The sequence below is a fragment of the Etheostoma spectabile genome, chromosome 20, assembly GCF_008692095.1.
Source record: "Etheostoma spectabile isolate EspeVRDwgs_2016 chromosome 20, UIUC_Espe_1.0, whole genome shotgun sequence".
Classification (NCBI taxonomy): Eukaryota; Metazoa; Chordata; class Actinopteri; order Perciformes; family Percidae; genus Etheostoma; species Etheostoma spectabile.
The window spans coordinates 1,167,800-1,186,601 of NC_045752.1; the positions used below are offsets into that span (position 1 = coordinate 1,167,800).

General features: G+C 39.5%; 1 protein-coding gene across 10 annotated transcripts in view; it reads right to left on the reverse strand.

The window, feature by feature from the left end:
• Nucleotides 1-906: 906 nt before the first annotated feature.
• The window catches only part of map4k5 (mitogen-activated protein kinase kinase kinase kinase 5), a 33,576-nt gene continuing 15,680 nt past the window's right edge, over nt 907-18,802 (reverse strand). The window contains exons 10-37 of one of the 10 annotated variants that reach the window (XM_032499700.1): nt 17,637-17,768; nt 17,307-17,369; nt 17,104-17,185; nt 16,229-16,345; nt 15,112-15,190; nt 14,350-14,421; nt 13,030-13,088; nt 12,811-12,878; nt 12,229-12,267; nt 11,690-11,734; nt 11,530-11,572; nt 11,202-11,415; nt 11,066-11,089; nt 10,863-10,948; nt 10,418-10,459; nt 10,004-10,088; nt 9,836-9,915; nt 9,166-9,226; nt 8,585-8,587; nt 8,199-8,313; nt 7,913-7,971; nt 7,614-7,717; nt 7,131-7,308; nt 6,563-6,631; nt 6,367-6,459; nt 6,000-6,070; nt 4,406-4,461; nt 907-2,065 (exon numbers count right to left, since the gene is read on the reverse strand). In XM_032499700.1, the coding sequence (XP_032355591.1) occupies nt 1,978-2,065; nt 4,406-4,461; nt 6,000-6,070; nt 6,367-6,459; nt 6,563-6,631; nt 7,131-7,308; nt 7,614-7,717; nt 7,913-7,971; nt 8,199-8,313; nt 8,585-8,587; nt 9,166-9,226; nt 9,836-9,915; nt 10,004-10,088; nt 10,418-10,459; nt 10,863-10,948; nt 11,066-11,089; nt 11,202-11,415; nt 11,530-11,572; nt 11,690-11,734; nt 12,229-12,267; nt 12,811-12,878; nt 13,030-13,088; nt 14,350-14,421; nt 15,112-15,190; nt 16,229-16,345; nt 17,104-17,185; nt 17,307-17,369; nt 17,637-17,768 (2,227 nt within the window). In that variant the 3' untranslated portion in view covers nt 907-1,977. Of the gene's footprint in view, nt 2,066-4,405; nt 4,462-4,614; nt 5,574-5,999; nt 6,071-6,366; nt 6,460-6,562; nt 6,632-7,130; nt 7,309-7,613; nt 7,718-7,912; nt 7,972-8,198; nt 8,314-8,584; nt 8,588-9,165; nt 9,227-9,835; nt 9,916-10,003; nt 10,089-10,417; nt 10,460-10,862; nt 10,949-11,065; nt 11,090-11,201; nt 11,416-11,529; nt 11,573-11,689; nt 11,735-12,228; nt 12,268-12,810; nt 12,879-13,029; nt 13,089-14,349; nt 14,422-15,111; nt 15,191-16,228; nt 16,346-17,103; nt 17,186-17,306; nt 17,370-17,636; nt 17,769-18,802 lie in introns of those variants that run through there. The other 9 variants (XM_032499702.1, XM_032499707.1, XM_032499704.1 and 6 more) reach the window with 9 other exon arrangements.

Genomic DNA, 18,802 nt, shown 5'->3' on the forward strand with positions numbered 1-18,802 from the left:
TGTGCCTTTCAAAATAAAACAAAATGAGCACGCATCACTTGCTTAGTTTTATATGTTGGGGGTAATCATTAGCTGACTGTGGAATACATAGCAACTGTTATTGCTATTCTTTTAAATGTACTGTAAGCCTCCTGAGCCAAGAAAAGCATGTATCAAAGGTTTTGTTCTGCAGAGGTGAAAGAAAAACTCAAGTTTGGGTTCTGCGAGTAAGGAATTCCACGTTGAACAGAATGGATTTTATTTTGAAGGCGGAAATCACCTTACTTCCAATTTTATCCACTGCCTCTCACCGTTTGAAATGACATTTCTCCCTTTTCCACGCCAGTTCCCATAGGAAGAACTGACTCCACCTCCATACAAAAAGGAAAAACAGAGTCCTGTGGTGTTTTTGAAGGTTTGTAGATGTTTCACACCTGGCATTCAGTGTCAGAGATGCGTTTAAAAATGAAGAGGCAGGTAAATGTCAGGACCCACCCCCCTCCCACACCCACGTTAACAAGTCAGTCTATTCTCAGAGGGGGACTTCATTGAAAACACAAATCCTCACACACTGGAAATCACTTTTAGAGTGCTGCAGTTTCATCATTCCAGGATTGATTTCTTAAAATTTAGTCCATTTCATGTTTTTGGGTGATGATCAAAACAATCCAAGCTTTCTGACATCATCCCACATGAGGAAAATGTAAACCTGTCATGTTGTCCTGTTGCACTGAGACTAATTAGTGCAGTTTGGTGAAGTGAGAGATATGGCACACTAAACAGGGAAATAATGGAAACTTATACTCACCCGTATCCCCCCCGTTCCTCCCATCAGACACTTATCACCAGTGAGGAGAACCTCGAGTGGTGCATCATCAGCTCTGTTATATCAATCCAATCTCACAAAAACTAACCAGTCCATTCATGTTATCTTGTTAAGAAAGCTTTTTTTATTACAAAAAACAGCATACATTAAACATTTTGCGAAAGGGAATGCAAAGATGTTAACAAAACCTAGCATTTTCCCTCATTTTGTCATTTTAAATAAAAAAATGTACAAAAGTGCTTACATGGTGCAAATAATGAGAAGTAAAAGGTCTATAAAAGAGGAAGGTAAAGAAAAAAAAAATGTACATTATATCCAACTTCTAAAAATGCAGCAGAGCAGGAGAGATTCAACTATATTACATAGCAGTAAAAATAAGCCAAAGCAGCTCAGGAACTGATCACTAGGTAGTTAATCCTCACACAGCAGGACAGCACTGTCACTGGCTGTTAACACAGTCTGTAAATCAAACATACCCTATTACTTAACATGAGGTTAATAAATATTGCTTAAATAACCCACAATGCTCATGGGTTTCTGCTTAAACTGAGCTATTAATTTGACTACAGAGCTTGTAAAATCTCCTCTCTAGCCTACAAATGTTTGCCACTGGCAGTGATTATGAGTGACATGTTACGGACAATAACACAATAACTCTCCCATTGTTTTGCTAATACAATCACAAATTCTTGTGAAATTTAATGGCACTTTTGTCAATAATACCTCAAGATAACGTGTGGGTTACTCAGTCCACAGTACAGAAAAGTGAGAAAAATGCTAAGCAACAATATTCAGTTGGGCGTTTATAGTTTCTCCACTTTCTGCTCATATTTTCTAATCAACATTTTCCTTGTTGTTTGTAATGAGCGGAGCTACAATGAACTTGTTGCTGGTGTAAGGCTACTCATGAATCCAGACTGAAGAGGCTCATCTTTTTAAGATAAGCTTAGCCTCGATTGATGGGGGTATTTAGAAATAAATACAGGTAAGTATAGAAAGTAACAGAAATAAATAATACCAGACTGACTAACCTGTCGATTCTGTGATCAGTAAGAAAAGCTCCCAATAATTGTTTAAAACCAGACGTTTTCCTTGACACACAACCTTAGGTGAAAGTCTGAAGTTTACTCCCAAAAACTGAAGCATCTTATACACTTTTCTCTGAGAGAGGCTCAGTAACTGTTCTCATGACCTGCTAAAATGTAGAGGTTGCTCAGGGCCGTGGGGTTGTCTGTGGGTCGGCTCTGTAAAACCACCACCCTGCAAAACAAACAGAAGACACCACAGTCAGAACATCACACAGAAATACTAAATGATGGCTGTTGAAACCTGGTGAAACATAAAACCCGAGCTGTAACAAAAAGTTGAATGTGAATCTGGCAACTCTTGAACTGAAATAAGCCACAAACAAGGAAGCTAAAGTTTTTTTCACAAGTTTTATCGTGTACTATATATCGCATGCACATTAAGGTCTATCCCAACATACGGGGAATAGACTAATTTGCTTTCTTGCTGAGAGTTACATGAGGAGTTTGATACCGCTCGTGTGTGTGGTGGAGGTAAAGCAGCAGAGCTAGCAGCCTAGCTTAGCATAAAGACTGGAAACAGGGAGACAGCCAGCCATGTTCTGTTCAAATAGTAACAAATCTCTACCAGAAATTACCATTACTTGGTTTGTGTTTGGGTTTGGTTTGTAAGGATTAAAGAGAAATATATTATTTTATTTTTAATAGGTCAGTTCTGTCCACATAACTTTGTATGTAAATGAATGGGAAACAATTCCTGCCTGGAACGTAGAAAACAGTGGAGTCATGTGAATCCTTCTAGTTTTGAGCCTTTAAGAGTTGACCAAACAACAAAAAATGTCTCTCCAGGAATGACTGGTGAAGGTTAGGGTATTGACTTTTGTCAATGGAATTGACAACAAATACCATTAAAATGCTGCTCATTTAACTACATTTACCACCTATGACAAACTCAAAGCATGGTAATGGTATCGATCTACTCGGAGGATGCATACTGACAGTTTATGGTAACTGGCAAGTAAACCGTCCTGATCTAGCCGTCACAGTCAGATCAGGACGTCAGTGGGTGCATCTTCAGATGCCATGTGGCGGTGACAGGTGAGCAGGGAAGCTACAGTCCATACTGTCCGTTCCATCAGATGAAATTACAGAGGCATGGAGAGACACTCAAACCAAGCTGGCAGTGCCCGGGCGGCAGTGAATAAAACATGGGGGGCTGGGCAGAGAGAGGCCTTCCTCCAATGCCACAGCCTTCATCTGGAGTCATCACTGACTGAGCTGGGAGAGCCTCACTGAGCGCACTCTGTTAGCATTGGTGTGTGTGTGTGTGTGTGTGTGTGTGTGTGTGTGTGTGTGTGTGTGTGTGTGTGTGTGTGTGTGTGAGAGAGAGAGATGGGGAGCTAAATCACATCCTGCTGAAATCAACCATCATGACATCAGTCTAGAGCGGCAAAGATTCATTTTCTCTGTCAATTGATTAATCAACAACTATTTTAAAAGTCGATAAATTGTTTAAGTTATTTTTCAGGCAAATATTCTGTGGTCCCAGCTTCTCAAATGGGAGGATTTGCGGCTTTTTGGTTATATAACAGTGTTATTTGAATCTCTTTGGGTTTTAGGAAATCAATCAAATTGATAATATACATAATTGTAATACATTAATAAGAAAAAATACCAAACATTCCAGCTTTGTTACATTGTTCCAGCTTATCAAATGTGACAATTTGTTGCTTTTTTGTGTTTGCTATGATTTTAATTAGAATACATTTTGGGTTTTAGACCACCACTCTGACAAAACAAGCATTTTCCCAATTAAGAGAATTTCTCACTCATTTTTATAGATTAATAATTATATAAATTGAACTAAACTAAAACGATTTAACATCTTAAATAACAGCTTAGACTACCACTGACAAAACAAGCAATTTCCCAATTAAGAGCATTTCTCTCATTTTTATAGATTAATAATTATATAAGTTGAACTAAACTAAAAACGATTTAACAGCTTAAATAACAGCTTAGTGCCTTATAGTAGATGTGTAAAATTTAGCTTGACCTTCATGCTTCATGCACCAGAGCTACTGAACAAGCATAAAAACACACAGAGAGAGAGAGAGAGAGAGAGAGGAGGGAGGAGAGAGAGAGAGAGAGGAGAGAGAGAGGAGAGAGAGAGAGAGAGAGAGAGAGAGAGAGAGAGAGAGAGAGAGAGAGAGAGAGAGAGGAGAGAGAGAAATGAGGAGAGAGAGAGGATGTAACAGGGGCAGCAGAGGATGAGAGCTGTGGGCTCTAAACACAGGTGGTAAGCGGATTGTTTGGTGGTTTCCAGGTAATAAGACCTGAGGGAGGACTGCCTGGTATGATAGAGGGCATGGGGCTAATAAATTATACCAACAGTGGTATTGATGGAAAGGCAGATACACAGGGTTACGTGAGAGAGCCTATTTATAATCCGGTCTGTTTATGCGGTGATGCGTTTCAGAAGTCCTTTGGGATGTTTGTGGTACGTGCTCCTCCACTTTGTGTGTTTGCTCATCTGCACTGAAGTGGCTAAAGATGGAAATATCTCTGTACCAACCTGTCAGATCCAAGGAGGCGGAAGACTCTGCTTGGATCACAAATCTCCTGGGTCACCTGGGGAATAATACAAAAAAAAATTTAAACTGACAACATTTTTCTGTTTATGTGACGTACTAGTGGTGCTGAGGGGGCATTGAAACACATGAATCAACAAGCTTCCTTATACCGAAGCCAGCCACCACACATTTTTTATTAATATTGAATGTTGTGTTAACTCACACTGCAATATTTAAATTGCAGCCCAAACTATGCTCACACTGTATGGATCAATTGCCCAGTCAAAACGTGGGTGCTCACACTGAATATAAGCATTTCCATTGACAATTCCAATAAAGCTTTTACAATCTGTGTTTTGAATTTTGGGGGTAAGGTGACAGTTAGCATCTGGATCACTTATTGTGCCTTTAACCAAAAATGTCCATATGTTTTTGAACAGAATGTAGGTAACTAAGTGTTGTTCCTAGGGACTCTGTTACTTTGTACAATCCTGGAGCTTACCTGAACACAAAATGTATCCAAAGACAAGAGCCCCTTCAAAACACACTCTCACGTGTCATGAAAACTTGTCGACAGATGTGAGATAGTCGGGCGTGTGACACCTGCTAGGTGTAAGTCCTTGGCCTTGGGCGAGATCTGATCTGAAGTCTAAACGAGAACAAGGTCTTGGGTGTTCAGAGAAGCACCCACCGTGGCGAGCACGGATCAATGAGCCTGCCCCCCCTTAAATGCCTTCGCTTTTAAGAGGAATCATAACGGGACAAAGAATGAATTATTTAGTGCTGCTCCCTGTTGTGTGCGGGGTTTCGTTTATGATTGAGCATGAATTTTGCATGGCCGCTGACATTTCAAAAATCCTTGCTGTGGCAGAACTGTCAAGCTAGGCTGGGCGCAGACTCTGCAAACAGACCTTCTCTGTTCCATCTGAGTGCCTCAGGACCATGTCTGACACAGTGAGCTTTCAAATGGGTGGCCCCTATCTCCATATCACTTTCATAATAACAGAATGCTTCACCTCCCTGTGATCTCTTGAACTTTTATTCTGCTGTTGAGCTTGAATCGTGATCCGGTTAACATGGAATTCCTCCGTGAAAGGAGAACAAATTCATTACCTCGGCCTGACACAAAGACACTTTGGCTCCACCTGAGGTTTGATCTCCTGGGATCACCTACAGCATGTAGCATGCATAGAAACAGCCAGCACCAGGGTCTTTGTTGACAAGAGCCAGAGATGTTTGTTCATATGTAAAAAAAAACAAGCCTGTATTCAGCGATGTGACAAACAGTCAGAGTTTCTCCTCTGTAGTCACTGGAGACCCATAAAAACTGGTACTGATATTTTGGTGTCAATATTGATTTTAAAGTAGCAAAAAGCTTGAAAATGTTGACTTAGTTTATTTGTTACGTTTATTCTGAGGTGAATGGCATCTTTACTTGCATTTCAGAGTGTCATCTCTTTGTGAAGACTGAAAACTGTACAAACTGTACAAAAAGTGAAGCTAATATACTTGACAACAGACATACAATACAGTGGCACAGTATCAAAAAAGAGACACTTTTGTGAATTTGTATTCGTGGACATGAGCTATTTTTACCTCATTAGACTTGAAACTCTTTCCCTGCATGCCATGTTTCCAGAAGGCCAGGACGCTGTCCTGAAGGCACACTGTCAGAAGAGAAATGTAAAAAGCAATGTGTCAGTGCACGGTCAAGATAGCCAATGAAACACTGCCAACTTGATTAAGAGGAACAAAGTAATTCATTATGGGTTTACAAAAAGACCTTTTGTAAATGTAACATGCCACTTCGCTGGATATACAACCAGCTTTCTGTACACCTGCCAGCTTGTCATGCTGAGTTTTTTTTTATATCTACCTTTAAAGTAAGCAGGTTTTGTTTAAATGTTGTAAGGTCTACACACAGAATTATATGAACTTCCTAAGTCTTTGTCTAAAAGCTTACCAACTGATCCAATGCAGAAGTCAAAACTAAGCTCAGATGCCAGCTTCTTGTTGGACTTCAGTCTGCCCTGGAGATTAACAATCTTCAAATTTTCTGGGGAGAGAAAAAACAAAAAGGCTGTATGAATGATGTGACAGAACATAGATATTTACATCCACTGTTTTGGTCAACGCTCATGAAAAGAGGTTGTACTTACGGTCCAAACACACCAACACCGTGTCTCTCTCCAGCTGAGTGACATGGATTGCATCCACCTGCTGATGAGCTATGGGAAGGGAAGTTACAACTATAAAAATCTTGTTTTCAAACATTTCTGTGGCATGGCAATGTACAATGCATCCCTTATAAGTAATTAAATAAAAGTAAAATATAAAATTAGTTCTTGGATATTCCCTCTCCATTACTGTGTTAGTCATTTCATAACTAAATATTGTAGTTTATTTATCAGCCTGATTCAATTTCTTTTCATTTCTTTACATGTTTCACCATGTTTTAGAGAGCAAACAGAAAGCCATGTCATCATTTGTCATGTGCATCGGTGTTCAAACTGCACAAAAGCCCTTCAAGAGGATGGTGTGTTTCACTTGATACTAATGAAGCCACAAAGATGAGAGGCTGCATTGCATTCTTTAGAGGCTACTTTTAATAGACAACTTGGTTTTCTGCAGAAGTCATCCATTCTGCCATATCTCCACATAACACATTATGTCTTTGTATTGATTGCATGGTATTCAGCTCCACATAAGTGCAGACGTTTGGCTTACTTGTTCCCATTTCTGTGAACCAAGAGGAGCAGGAGTTGAGGTTGATAGTCTCAAAGCGGACTACCTGGCCTGGCTCGGTGCCCTTGCTGATGGCCACACACACCAGAGGATACTCCTGCTCTGGGACCACCAGCATCTCAAACACCTTCAGTGGGCTGGGAAGAGGGAAGTCAAAGTGCTGCCACAGAAAGAGAGGGGGTAAGCGTCAATGGTGCTTCTTTATGTTTAATGATGCTTAAAATTGATTTTGTAGTGTAAAGCTAGTGAAAGAAATCCCAGGGAACATAATTAACTTGTGTTTTAGAGCAAGGGAGCAATGGACACTTCTTTTCTTGCTTGGACAGCTAGATTTTAAAATGTAACTACAAATGTGCTCATGAAAGAACAAATATATTACACAACCTTGAGGTAAAAACATGTAGTTAACTAAATATGTGGAGGAAGAGTAATCCTTGAGATGAGAAAAGAAAACAGCCAGTTTACCTTGATAAGCATAAACCTCTGCATGGGCTCATACCACTGCAACAGGACAATCCCAGACTGCAGCGCTCCACACAAGTACTTGTGGCCTGTATATGGATTTCTCACTGTAAAAAAAGAGAAAACTGTCAAGAGGTATAGCTAGATTGAGCTATGCAGGCTCTTTGTAACTGTTTACGACAGGAGTATATAGTTTAAAAAACTGGCCTAGTACGGAGATGTTTCTCATGTATTGACACAATTTAATATGACAGAAGGGTGAGTCTATAAAACGGAGTGGTTGGGAGGGAAAGGCCACTCACCAATGCAGCACTTGTGACAGCCCTTTGTGTCTGGGATCTTAATTGTCAGGGCAAACCTCCTGAGGAGAGAAAACGGTCAAGTTGTTGTGTCAGTCTTTTAAAAGCCGAGGAAGTATAAAATTGGCCACTGGCTATACTTTTTTCTTTTCTAACACTGGAGTTGTTTGTTGATGTCAGTGAAGAACAAAAAGAGGGAAGAGCATGAGTGTGGCAACATGACTAAAATAAAAATAAATAAATAAAAGAGTATGTATGAGACCAAAAACCTCAGACATGTTGGTCTTACCTGGGTAAGATTTTGTCTGGGAAGCGATGAGTCTGGAACTGAGCAGCCAGCCCCGGCTTCTTCAGCTGCTCAAACAGCCCGATTAGATTGTGGGAGTACAGCTGGAAGGTTTTCCCTACAGCAGAATACAATATATTGCATCACCAGCTTCAAGAGTAAAACAGTGAGTAGTGTAGTCGTAAAAAAAGCCATGAGTTAAAAATACTCACTTAAATATGACAGACAACATCTAATTAAACATTTCTACACATATTTCTTACATAATTTCTGACATTTCTTTACACTTTCTGCATCACATGAAGCAGCTTTCATGTAGAACGGTTAGATGTGAACATGTAAACATGGGGTAAAAACAGAAGTGTGAAAATGATGTGAAGCATGATTACCTTCTGATGAAGCCAGTTAGTAGAATATCAAATCAAGCCAGGCAAGAGGAGGATGAACAGTGGGCAAGGGAAGAGGAGATAAGAACAGAAGTTAAATATACCAAGAGGCAAACTGATGTAGGTAAATACCGAAAGCAGACCTCACACTTTTTAATCCCATCTTCAACTGTTAAACCAGAGAAAAAGACTAAACGACTAGGATAGCCAAACACAGACAGCTTGGTTTCAAATGATAAATGATTTGAGTTTTCTGACAACATGTTGCATGTCTGTTTTAATATATGAAACAAACTACACTTGCATTTTCAGCTACTATAATTTGTAACCTACATAGATCACTATATCTGAGTTGAACAGGCTGTAAAGCCAGATGTGTCACTCATGAGTCACTGTGTTACATGGACACAGTTCTAATAGAAATAGAGGCTCTCCTATCGGAAAACAAAAGAAAGTTATTTCAAGGCTGCAGATATGGAGTGACTGTCTTGCCCTTAGGGGCAGCAAGATAACACAGGACAAAGCAGCAGCAGGTTATTACGGTGGTCAGTTAAGCAGGAGGCTGTGATAAGTCCATCACTTACCAGATAAAGACATCAGGTTGTTGTTGATAACGTACAGCCATGTACACTTCCTCGGGAACAGCTAAATTAGGGAATTAAACAAAAGTGGTACAATTACCTTTTAGTTGGACATTAGCTCTCAAAGGGAGGAGTAAGAAGGTGGAAAAGAACATTTGATTGTTCGCTGGAAACAAAGTCAGCCGGTGACAGCATTTTCAACCAACTCATGAAGTTAAGTTTAGCTAGCTCAATACAGCTGACAAAATTTGCCTGTGATAGTTGCAAAATCCAGAGTTGTCAGCTAGAAATGAGAAGTTTGCTTTTGTATACTGTGTTGCTTTGCTAGTGTCTTTATTGAACCAAATGTATTGTTACGAACAGCAACATCTCACCACCGGTCAGACTAACTGCTACTGTAGTTTGGGTGGTGTTATTTTCTTCAGTCTGTGGCCCAACAGGTAAATTAGGTCTCCAATCTAATGTTAGTGAAAGTGTTGATATATGAAAGCATCAAAAGTGCATTTTAGATTAATGACATGAGTATTTCCAATTGTTGCTGGAGTTTTCTACCCATACGTTATTGTAAACAAACTACATACCTTTTACAGTTTAATGAGGATAAGCAGTTAGTAATTCTATTAACTTATCCTGGTTTTAATAATTATTTTGGACTAATATTAGTTGCTGTTACCTGCTCCATTGTGGCTTCATGCAGCTCGTTAAGATTCAGCGTATAGATTCCATCCTCTGTCCCAAAGATTAGGTACTGATCTAGAGAAAAAAAAAAACATTAAAAAAAATTAAGCCTTGGCTTAAATTAAACATGTTTGTGTACCACACTTGTTTCATGTAGCTGTACCTTTGGTGTCTGGATGAATCCATGATGTGGCACAGTTGATCTTCAGTGGACAGCCATCAAACACCTTAGAGAAACAGGCTCCCATCTGAAATGAAAAGCAACATGGTATAACACTAACAGGCAGCCTCTGGCTCAGAACAGGCAGCCTCTGGCTCACAACAGGCAGCCTCTGGCTCAGAACAGTCAGCCTCTGGCTCAGAACAGTGAAGCGCTGAAATGTCAGCCAGGGTTTAATGAGCTAAAGCTGAGCTGAGCAGAGCAGAACCAACCGCAAAGCAAAAAGCTCTGTGGACACCAAATATCTAAAGAATGTACAGCAGCAGCTCAGACAAGATGTTTAATACCAGTGCCTATGAAACCAGGCCAGCAGGGAAGAGTGAAGACTGTGAGGGACACTGCAGAGGATTCACTCACCAGTACTTTAGGTGTGGGTGGAAGACCGTTGATAGCTGGTTTCTAGAGTGGAGAAGAGAAAACAAAAAACCATAAGATAATGCACACATAGAACACAAAGACAAAGCAGCAGAATTATTTTCAATTTAATTTAGCTCCAGCATTAACAATGACCCGAACAAATGTTCATTTAATGTTCAATATCTGTGGATTAACTGTTGGTGTTTGGATCTGACAATGGAAAAACATATTTGAGGTTTCAGTCCGAGGCCAGCCAGCTATTTGGAGACACGCCACATATAAAATATAGGCTGGTAGACCACAGATGACATTTTCATTGTTAAACCCATGAAACTAAAGATGAGTGTGTGGCTGTCATGATTGTTATCATTATGATATGATTGTTATTATATGAAGTTATTTCACAATATGGCATTACAATATACAGTATAAACTTCAGACTCACAGGGAATTCCTTTTTCTCCTTCCGGTGCTGTCTGTTGGGTGGTGCCATGGGACTGCCTCCATTCACACTGTCATCTGAATCATTATCTGTCATAAGAGGGCAGGCAAATTAAAATTGCATTTGTAGCATAACTATTAATCATAATGTCAAAAATGTAGAAGCTAAATCCAAAGGTTGGACACAGTTACATCAGTCTCCCTTACCTTTACATTCAGATTTACTGAGAGCTTGTAAAATAAAATAAGTTCTCATTTAGAGATGTGCTTGTTTTAGGAGAACAGACACACATAAACAGGTTATTGCACATTAATATATCTAAATCCAGACACAGAGACTAACCAGGATCAGAGGCGTGAGACAAAAGGCCGGGGCTGCTGACGCTGACAGAGAGGAAATCTGGAGATGAGTGCTCCACCTTGTTGCCTAGGTTCTCCGGTGTGCTCTGTATGCGAACGACCTGGCTCGGTCCGTTATCCGAGTTAGGGAACCTCCGAACCGTCAGAGACCTCTCATCATTAAGACCAAGCTCCTCTGACGAGCTGTTTAATCGTGGCTGAGAGAGAAAGAGTGAAAACAGTTTGGTGTTAATTCAAAACTCATACACTTCTAACATGGATTTTAACCGCACAAATCCATGCAGTTAAAATAATTGATCATTTTGTCTCACCTTCGGGGGCAGAGGAGGAGGAACCCCTGGCTTAAGGGTTGACCTGAAATAAAAAGTGTTTCTTTTTATTACTTTAGTATTTTCTTTTAAAAAGATGTATATTATAGCAATGAATGTTTTTGTGTCCATTATGAAATCTTAACGTGATGACATCACTCACAGCTCCACTTCTTCAAAGGCATCTTCAAGATGGGCGATGTGTCCTCTGCAGGAAACAACACAGTGATCGGTGTGAAAAATAAGACTCATCACAGCTCAGGATGAGGGGTGTTAATGGTTCTAATGTAAAATCCCTCCTTAGAGATGAAGAGTGTAGGACTCTAAGGAGAAGATGTATTCGTTTGAAACCCCAGTGAGGATCATGGGATGGAAACCACAAGAAAATAAAGCTGTGTTGATACTTTAAACATCTCTGAAGTCTGTCTTACCATGTTACTATGACGTTCATTTAAAAAAATTTACACTGGAAATTTACACTCAGATTAATTTAAGCAGTAGTAAGTACAGTTTGGATCAAAAGCTACTATCAGACCACAAATGTTGAATGGGGGCGGTGTGTGTGTGTGTGTGTGTGTGTGTGTCAGGGAGGGTGATTTGTGGACAGGGTGGGCGCTAAACCTCACTGAGAAAAGGATGGGGACCGAACAATAGGTGGATGACGTAGGTAGAGTACTACAGCACACACAGTGTTAGTGTTACCGTTGGAACAATTCGTCCTCAACGCTTTTGAGAAGGCTTCTTCGAGGGAGAAGACGAGAGAGAGAGAGGCCGACAGCCAAACGAGGACAGAGAGAAGTGGAAAAAGAAAAACAGTCAAAGCACATGGACAAGTAAGAAGGAGCTTACAGGCCAAAAAAACATTTTAGACTGCAGATGGGGAGAGTGAGCTCATGCACAGACACAGGTTAGCTCCGGGGAATTAGCAGGTTATTATGAGACACAGTGATGAGCATCTGTAAGGAAAATAATTTACACTCCGTCTCAACAATGGATATCACATATACATGGATATACAGAGCATAACTAACATACTTCAGGCATCATTTATTAAACTGTACATTGTTACTCAACACTTAAACTACTATTAGTATTGTGTGCCTCTGCAATTTAATATTTACAGATATCAAAGAAGTAAAATCAAAAAAGAACACCTTGTTTTTTTCCCCCTGGATGAAACTCAAGAGATGCATCCATTTTATAAATAAGCCAAGTGAAAGAGTAAAAGAGAGAAAGTGGGGGTAAATAGGAGCAGTTCCCATGACAACAGTTTCTATGGATTACCTGGTTGTTATTCCTCCCTCTGCAAAGGGACTCCAGGGGGAACGAAAGTCATTATCTTTGCTGACATCCTGTGGAAAGACATGCATGCACATAAATAGATTCTTTTTTATGGATAAGAATTATCTTTTTCTACATGCATTTGAAATATAGTGATTGCAAACAGAAACAGAAAAGTAGTACTTAAATACTACTAGTGTTTAAAAGGAATATGATTGTCACCATTTCAGAATGAGCCTCAGTTTCCTTCAGGAGTGGTGGTTCGAACTGGAGCTTGTCGACTATAAATGAAAAAATAAATAAAGTCTTCAGTTTTGTTTTTTCTTGCACACTGCTTTGGCACTAGAGGGCATCCGTGCCCAACGCATTAAGACACACAAAGCCTTGGGAGTAGTTCTCTTGTGCATTAGTAGCATGAGCCTTGGAAAACACTTAACGCCACTGAACACCCGCATAGGTGGTTTTTAGGTGTGCTGGCTGATGATGGGGATTCATTAGGTCATCTTTATCTAATAATATGAATGATAAAGGTGTAATTTGTCCTGCCCTAACAGATGCAACAAAGCTAACAGGTGACTCAGGAAGATGTCAATACACAACCACACAGTCCTGGGGAGAGGTCTAATCAGCCAGATTAACTGAAAACACCTGTGTGGGTGTAACAATGAACCAACAGCTGATCATCTGCTTCCATTACAATGTACCTGCCAAAACACCACTGAGGTCCTTTATTGATGTATTATGCTACTATGTGAATGTTTGGTCTGGAGCCTAAAGTCAGTCACCAAAGACAAACACAGATTACACTTGACGCTAACCAGATCTGTTCACTTTGGGGAAATATTAGTGAGAGAGCAAGAAACAAAAATAAATCATGGAACAGATTCCTCTTAGTTTAGGTTTGAGGTCACATTCTGTCAAACAGTTGATCCCATAGAGGAGACTGGTTTAGTGTCCAGTGTAAACACGGTGTGATCCTGCTGTAGTTATGGAGACAGAAGAAAACCAACCTGCCAATAAAAACCCCTACATAATCAGCTTCTCATTAACAAAGAAACCTTGTGTTTAAGAATTTAGACCACAGATTTTTTTTCTTTCCTGGTGTTTTTCTGCTTGAGGTATGCTGATAATGTGGACGTGCTGCAATATTTAAAAACGTAGACAACAGCGAGGAGGTGAGTCTAACAGACTACAGCAACACTTTCAAGAAAGTTAAGGAATCAGGTGAGACGTACGAGTCAAACTTAACTTCCTTGTGAGAATCTGATTAGTCATCTACAATGTTATTTTGTAACGTGATGTTTATTTCAGTCAGTCTGATAGGAACCAGGAGGTCACAATGTCCAAATTATTCAACTACATTCAAGCTACACAAACAGTAAGTAGCCACCACATGCAGAGGAACTCACCTTATTAGTGCCACTTAAATCTCAAACACAATGTTCTGTTATGTGCTAAGACATTATCCTACATCTCAGGAAGTCTTGGGAGTGAGCAAGGGAATTAAGCCAACACACACTGTCTCACTACACTGTCACTGACCTGCGTCCCCCCTGTGTCCCTCAGTGAAGCTAGAACTTGAGCACGGCCCTCCTTGGTTTGTCCCATTGTTTGCTTAATGTAGAAGGGAAAGTCAAATGTAATTGTGAGAAATATAGATAAAACTAAACAGAAAGTGCACCTGGTACAGCCACAGTACAAACAAGCACAAAACACACTGAGGCACAGCAAGTATTGCCACAGATAAATAGGACAAACATCTAACAGAGACACTTATCTTGACACTAGACTGTTACTATATCAACCCAAAATGATGAAATGAGAAACAGTCACTTCTGACAACACAGACACACAAAAACTTCCCTGAAGGGTTGCAAAATAAAACATTTGCGCAAAATAAAACATTTACACAATCTAATAAACTGGATCCTCTGCCAAATTCAGTATCAACACTTGTTGACTGAAAACTAAATTCCTCAAGAAACCTTTATGAGTCCTTCAGACAAGCTTTTCACATTATTCATTGAGTAAAACATGAGGGACAGTTAACTTAATGGACTCTACTACATCCACTTTCTCTTCCGTGAATCCCCAGGCTATTTTTATACACACTACCACATGCTGTGGTCTGGAAAAGTGCCAGCCAGTGCTGCCGGATTAGTGGGATGACCCTCTGACAAGCTACCGGACCTCTATCAACCTACAGAGCCAGGCTGACCGACATGCTGACTATTGACAGGACAGATTCATGGCAGGGGTTTGACTTTTGTCTTAGTGATGGGTTTGGGCCTTTTGTTTACTTACAGTCTATCTCTGAGCGTGTCCTCTCTGCCCTGGCTTGTTTGTTGGTCGAGCGGATGGTGTGTCTGACTGCAGACAGGGGCTACAGCAAAGAGTAAAAGAGACAGAGATTTAAAGATAAGAAAATGTGAGTAGTAGTTGAAAGTGGGAGTACAACTTCACAATTATATAACACCGATACTGCATTGCCTTGAGTCATTTAGCACAATTTTGACATTTATCTTTTGGAATAATTTGTAAAAACAAATTCTGAGAACTGAAAGCTACTTTTTGTACTAGGTCTATTCATCATCGCATTATTATGCATCCCAGAGGCTGTTTGTTTGCAACAAGCTCCATTGCTTGCAGTCAATACCCTTCAGGGTTTTTCATTCATGGTCGCCAAGACAGTGCTACTGCTGTCAGGAGGAGAAAAGCACAATAGTCTTTTAAAAGGCCCTGGTACCACCTCTTTGGCTGCCACATAGATGTGATGTTGATTCCAGTTGGAATATTAATGTCATTGGAGAGAATCAAGAAGAGGGGAAAGGGGAGCTTTAAGAGAACACAAATACACACTTTGACAAAGCTTACCTTTTATCATATTATTATATCAAAAACTTAGTGTGCCCCTATTTACATTCACTGCTGATGGGGAGTCTGTCAGTGCATTAAAGTCTTTTTAACTACAATATTTGGTCAAATTAGACAAGTATTGATTGTTTTTTTTCCATCATTTTGCTGTATAATTTCAAAAATGTTGTAAAAAACTTTTGTCCAAACAGAACACTACAAATATAGTTTATGGTTTAATTGATGAGCCAACAGAAATGTTAATATGACATTGTTACTTGGTAAAAACACATATTGGTGTGGCCAAATAACCAGATGAATATTAAAACCAAAACTGGGTAAAAAAATAAATAAATATTTGGATGCGTTTGTTAACCCAGTGCTTTTTATGGTCATACGTACTGGGCCGGTGATAGATTGACATTGACACATTTTTTGTGTGCGTACATCTTTAAACGCTTCTTTGTTGGCTGAGTAGAGATTCAATTTCCTTCTTAATTTTTTTTCAAAGCAAATACAAGTTTTGCACAGTGTCTCAGTTTTTATATGTGATGGAATCAGACATTACCTCAAGGTCATCATCGTCCACTACACTGTAATGCTGGTGGTTGTCTGGGTTGTTCATCTTATCCAGAAGGTCAAGAGCGAGCCTCCTTGTCAAACCCGTCTGAGCCACATACACATGCTGCATGAAAACAAGACAAAAGTTGTATAAAACTGGAGCATCGTTTGAGAATAATAGTGGTCTGACATCTCGTAATCTTACACGCAAGTCCTTGCTAACTGGAACATCAAAATCCCTGCAGAAATGGATATCAAATCCAACTTTTACGGTTAAAAAGAGTAATTAAACCACCTGCATGGACCATCAGGATGAGACACCTTTCCTCAGAGACATGCACTGTGTTAATGATGATAGAAACCATCTTTTAGGAAGCAGCTGAACTTCCTGCTTCTTAAAAGATAGCTTTTTTTATGCATGTACACAAGGCTGGAGCCTGAGTCTTCTTCCTCTTGACTGAGGCTTTGTTGACATTGTTGAAGAATGTAATTGCTAATAACTTTTCTTTAATACATAGACTGTAATTGGGTTTTATACAACCATTTAGGGCAATGGTCTGACTCTGACCCAAACAGCTTGAAATTCGGCCAAACCACACAAAAGCTCATTGGACCAACTGAGATGCTCTACTTCTTTTTCTGGTCCTCAGGATTCACAAATGGTAGGCTAATACAATAAATACATATTTCTAATTTCAACTAAAGTAAGAAACTGTAAAAGACAGAACTCAGGCATGACTTTTGAAACTTGGCTAACGTGCAACATTTCCACTGTGAATAGGTTCAGGCTAAAAAATTGCAATACATTCTTTGTTGCAAACATTTCAGTCTCCTATTATATAATGTCTACCATATGTCGACAAGAGCAATAAAAAATATTACCGATAGAAGTTTTTCTGCAGTGGGCCTCCTCTTTGGGTTCTTTGTTAGAGACACTTTGACAAAGTTATGGAAGTGGGTGGACCTGGGGAACATGATGATTATGTTTTAATGCAACAATTGTCACTATTGTTGTTTTAAGACCAAAGTGTAAAGTATCACAATGTAATCCCAGAAAAGAATACTGAACATTCTGGGGCACTCACCATTTGTTTTTGTCTTTTAACTTCGGAGGCTGAAAGCTGCTCTTTGACATCAAAAACAAGGCCCTAAGGAAAAACAAAAAAACTTGGATTAAGGAGAAATCCGGTCGATTTCAACAAGTAGACAGACTTAAGACCTAAGTAAGATGAACTTAAGTAAAGTAAGCCTGCAAATTCTTCTTATAATAGCCTAAACCTAGTTTGAATTAAAAAGGAACACCATTGAAGTAATGAAAAGACTTGATTACATTACACTAACACAAAAGAAGTAATTAGCCTAAGAATCATCTGAGAACGTTCCAACTGACTTTTTTCAAGGAAAGTAAAACACACCTCATCGGGTGCAGGTCAAACATTGGAGGCTGTAGCTCAGCCAACTCTATGGACGTGATGCCAACAGCCCAGATATCACACAGCTGGTTGTAGCCACCGTTCTTTTCCACTGCTGCTACTTCTGGAGCCATCCTGCACAAATTCAGGACAAGAATTCAGCGTTGACTCTCCAAACAAACGGAAACAAGACTAGATAAAAACCTAGTTTATATCTAGACCATATGGTCAATATGCCAAATTGTGGACAAATGGTTACCAGGATGGTCAGAGGTGGTGTCTATAATGTGAATATATAAATTAAATGTAGAAGTGCTGACCGATGGTATTATGAACATCATCACAAATGACAAGTCTGAAAACATTTTATTTAGCAATGGGTACCAAAACACAGTATTAAAACAAGCTCTGGGGCTAAAAACTGTAGTATTTGCTATCATACTGCAGCCTTTACCCTGCTATGTGTTGGAGCTGAACTCTTTTCACACGCAAACATGCACACATAGATGGAGACTACTACTTCTTACTGTAGCCTAAGTAAGTGCAATAAAATCTTTGTGAGTAAAAAGCAAATATTTATCAATACACCAGTTCAACAGGCATAAACACGTAGAAAGCAATATTTTAATCTCTCTCACTCCCTGCTGTTATTTTAAACATGCACACAACGCGCTAGTTCGGCTAATAGCGAATTGTGACAAGATAAAATAAAAACGTATGTTTAACTGTCTGTTATCTTAGTTTGCCACCAACTATTTTCTTTCCAGAAGCCATATTTGAGCGCACGCACACACACGCACACACGCGTTAAGGGGAAGATTAAAAAAAGAGGAACTGGATCTGTAAATTCTCACAAAATAACAATTGGATTCATATCTTTCTACTCAGTCAGAATCTTATTAACCTGAAGTCCCAGTCTCTGTCACAATAATAGCATATGTGATGTTTTAGGCTTATTGGCAGACATCCATTTAAAACGTAGCCAAAGGAATATAAAAAGCCTGTTTTCCATGTCCACTGGAGTTTCACAGCTTGCACTCTAAAAAATGGTTGTCATTCGCAAGGCTACTTTTAATTTTATACTTTAAGTAAACTTCCAAGCCTGTACTTTGTTACTTTTACTTGAGTAAAGAAGTTAAATTAGAACTTCTACTTTAATTTTTTAACAC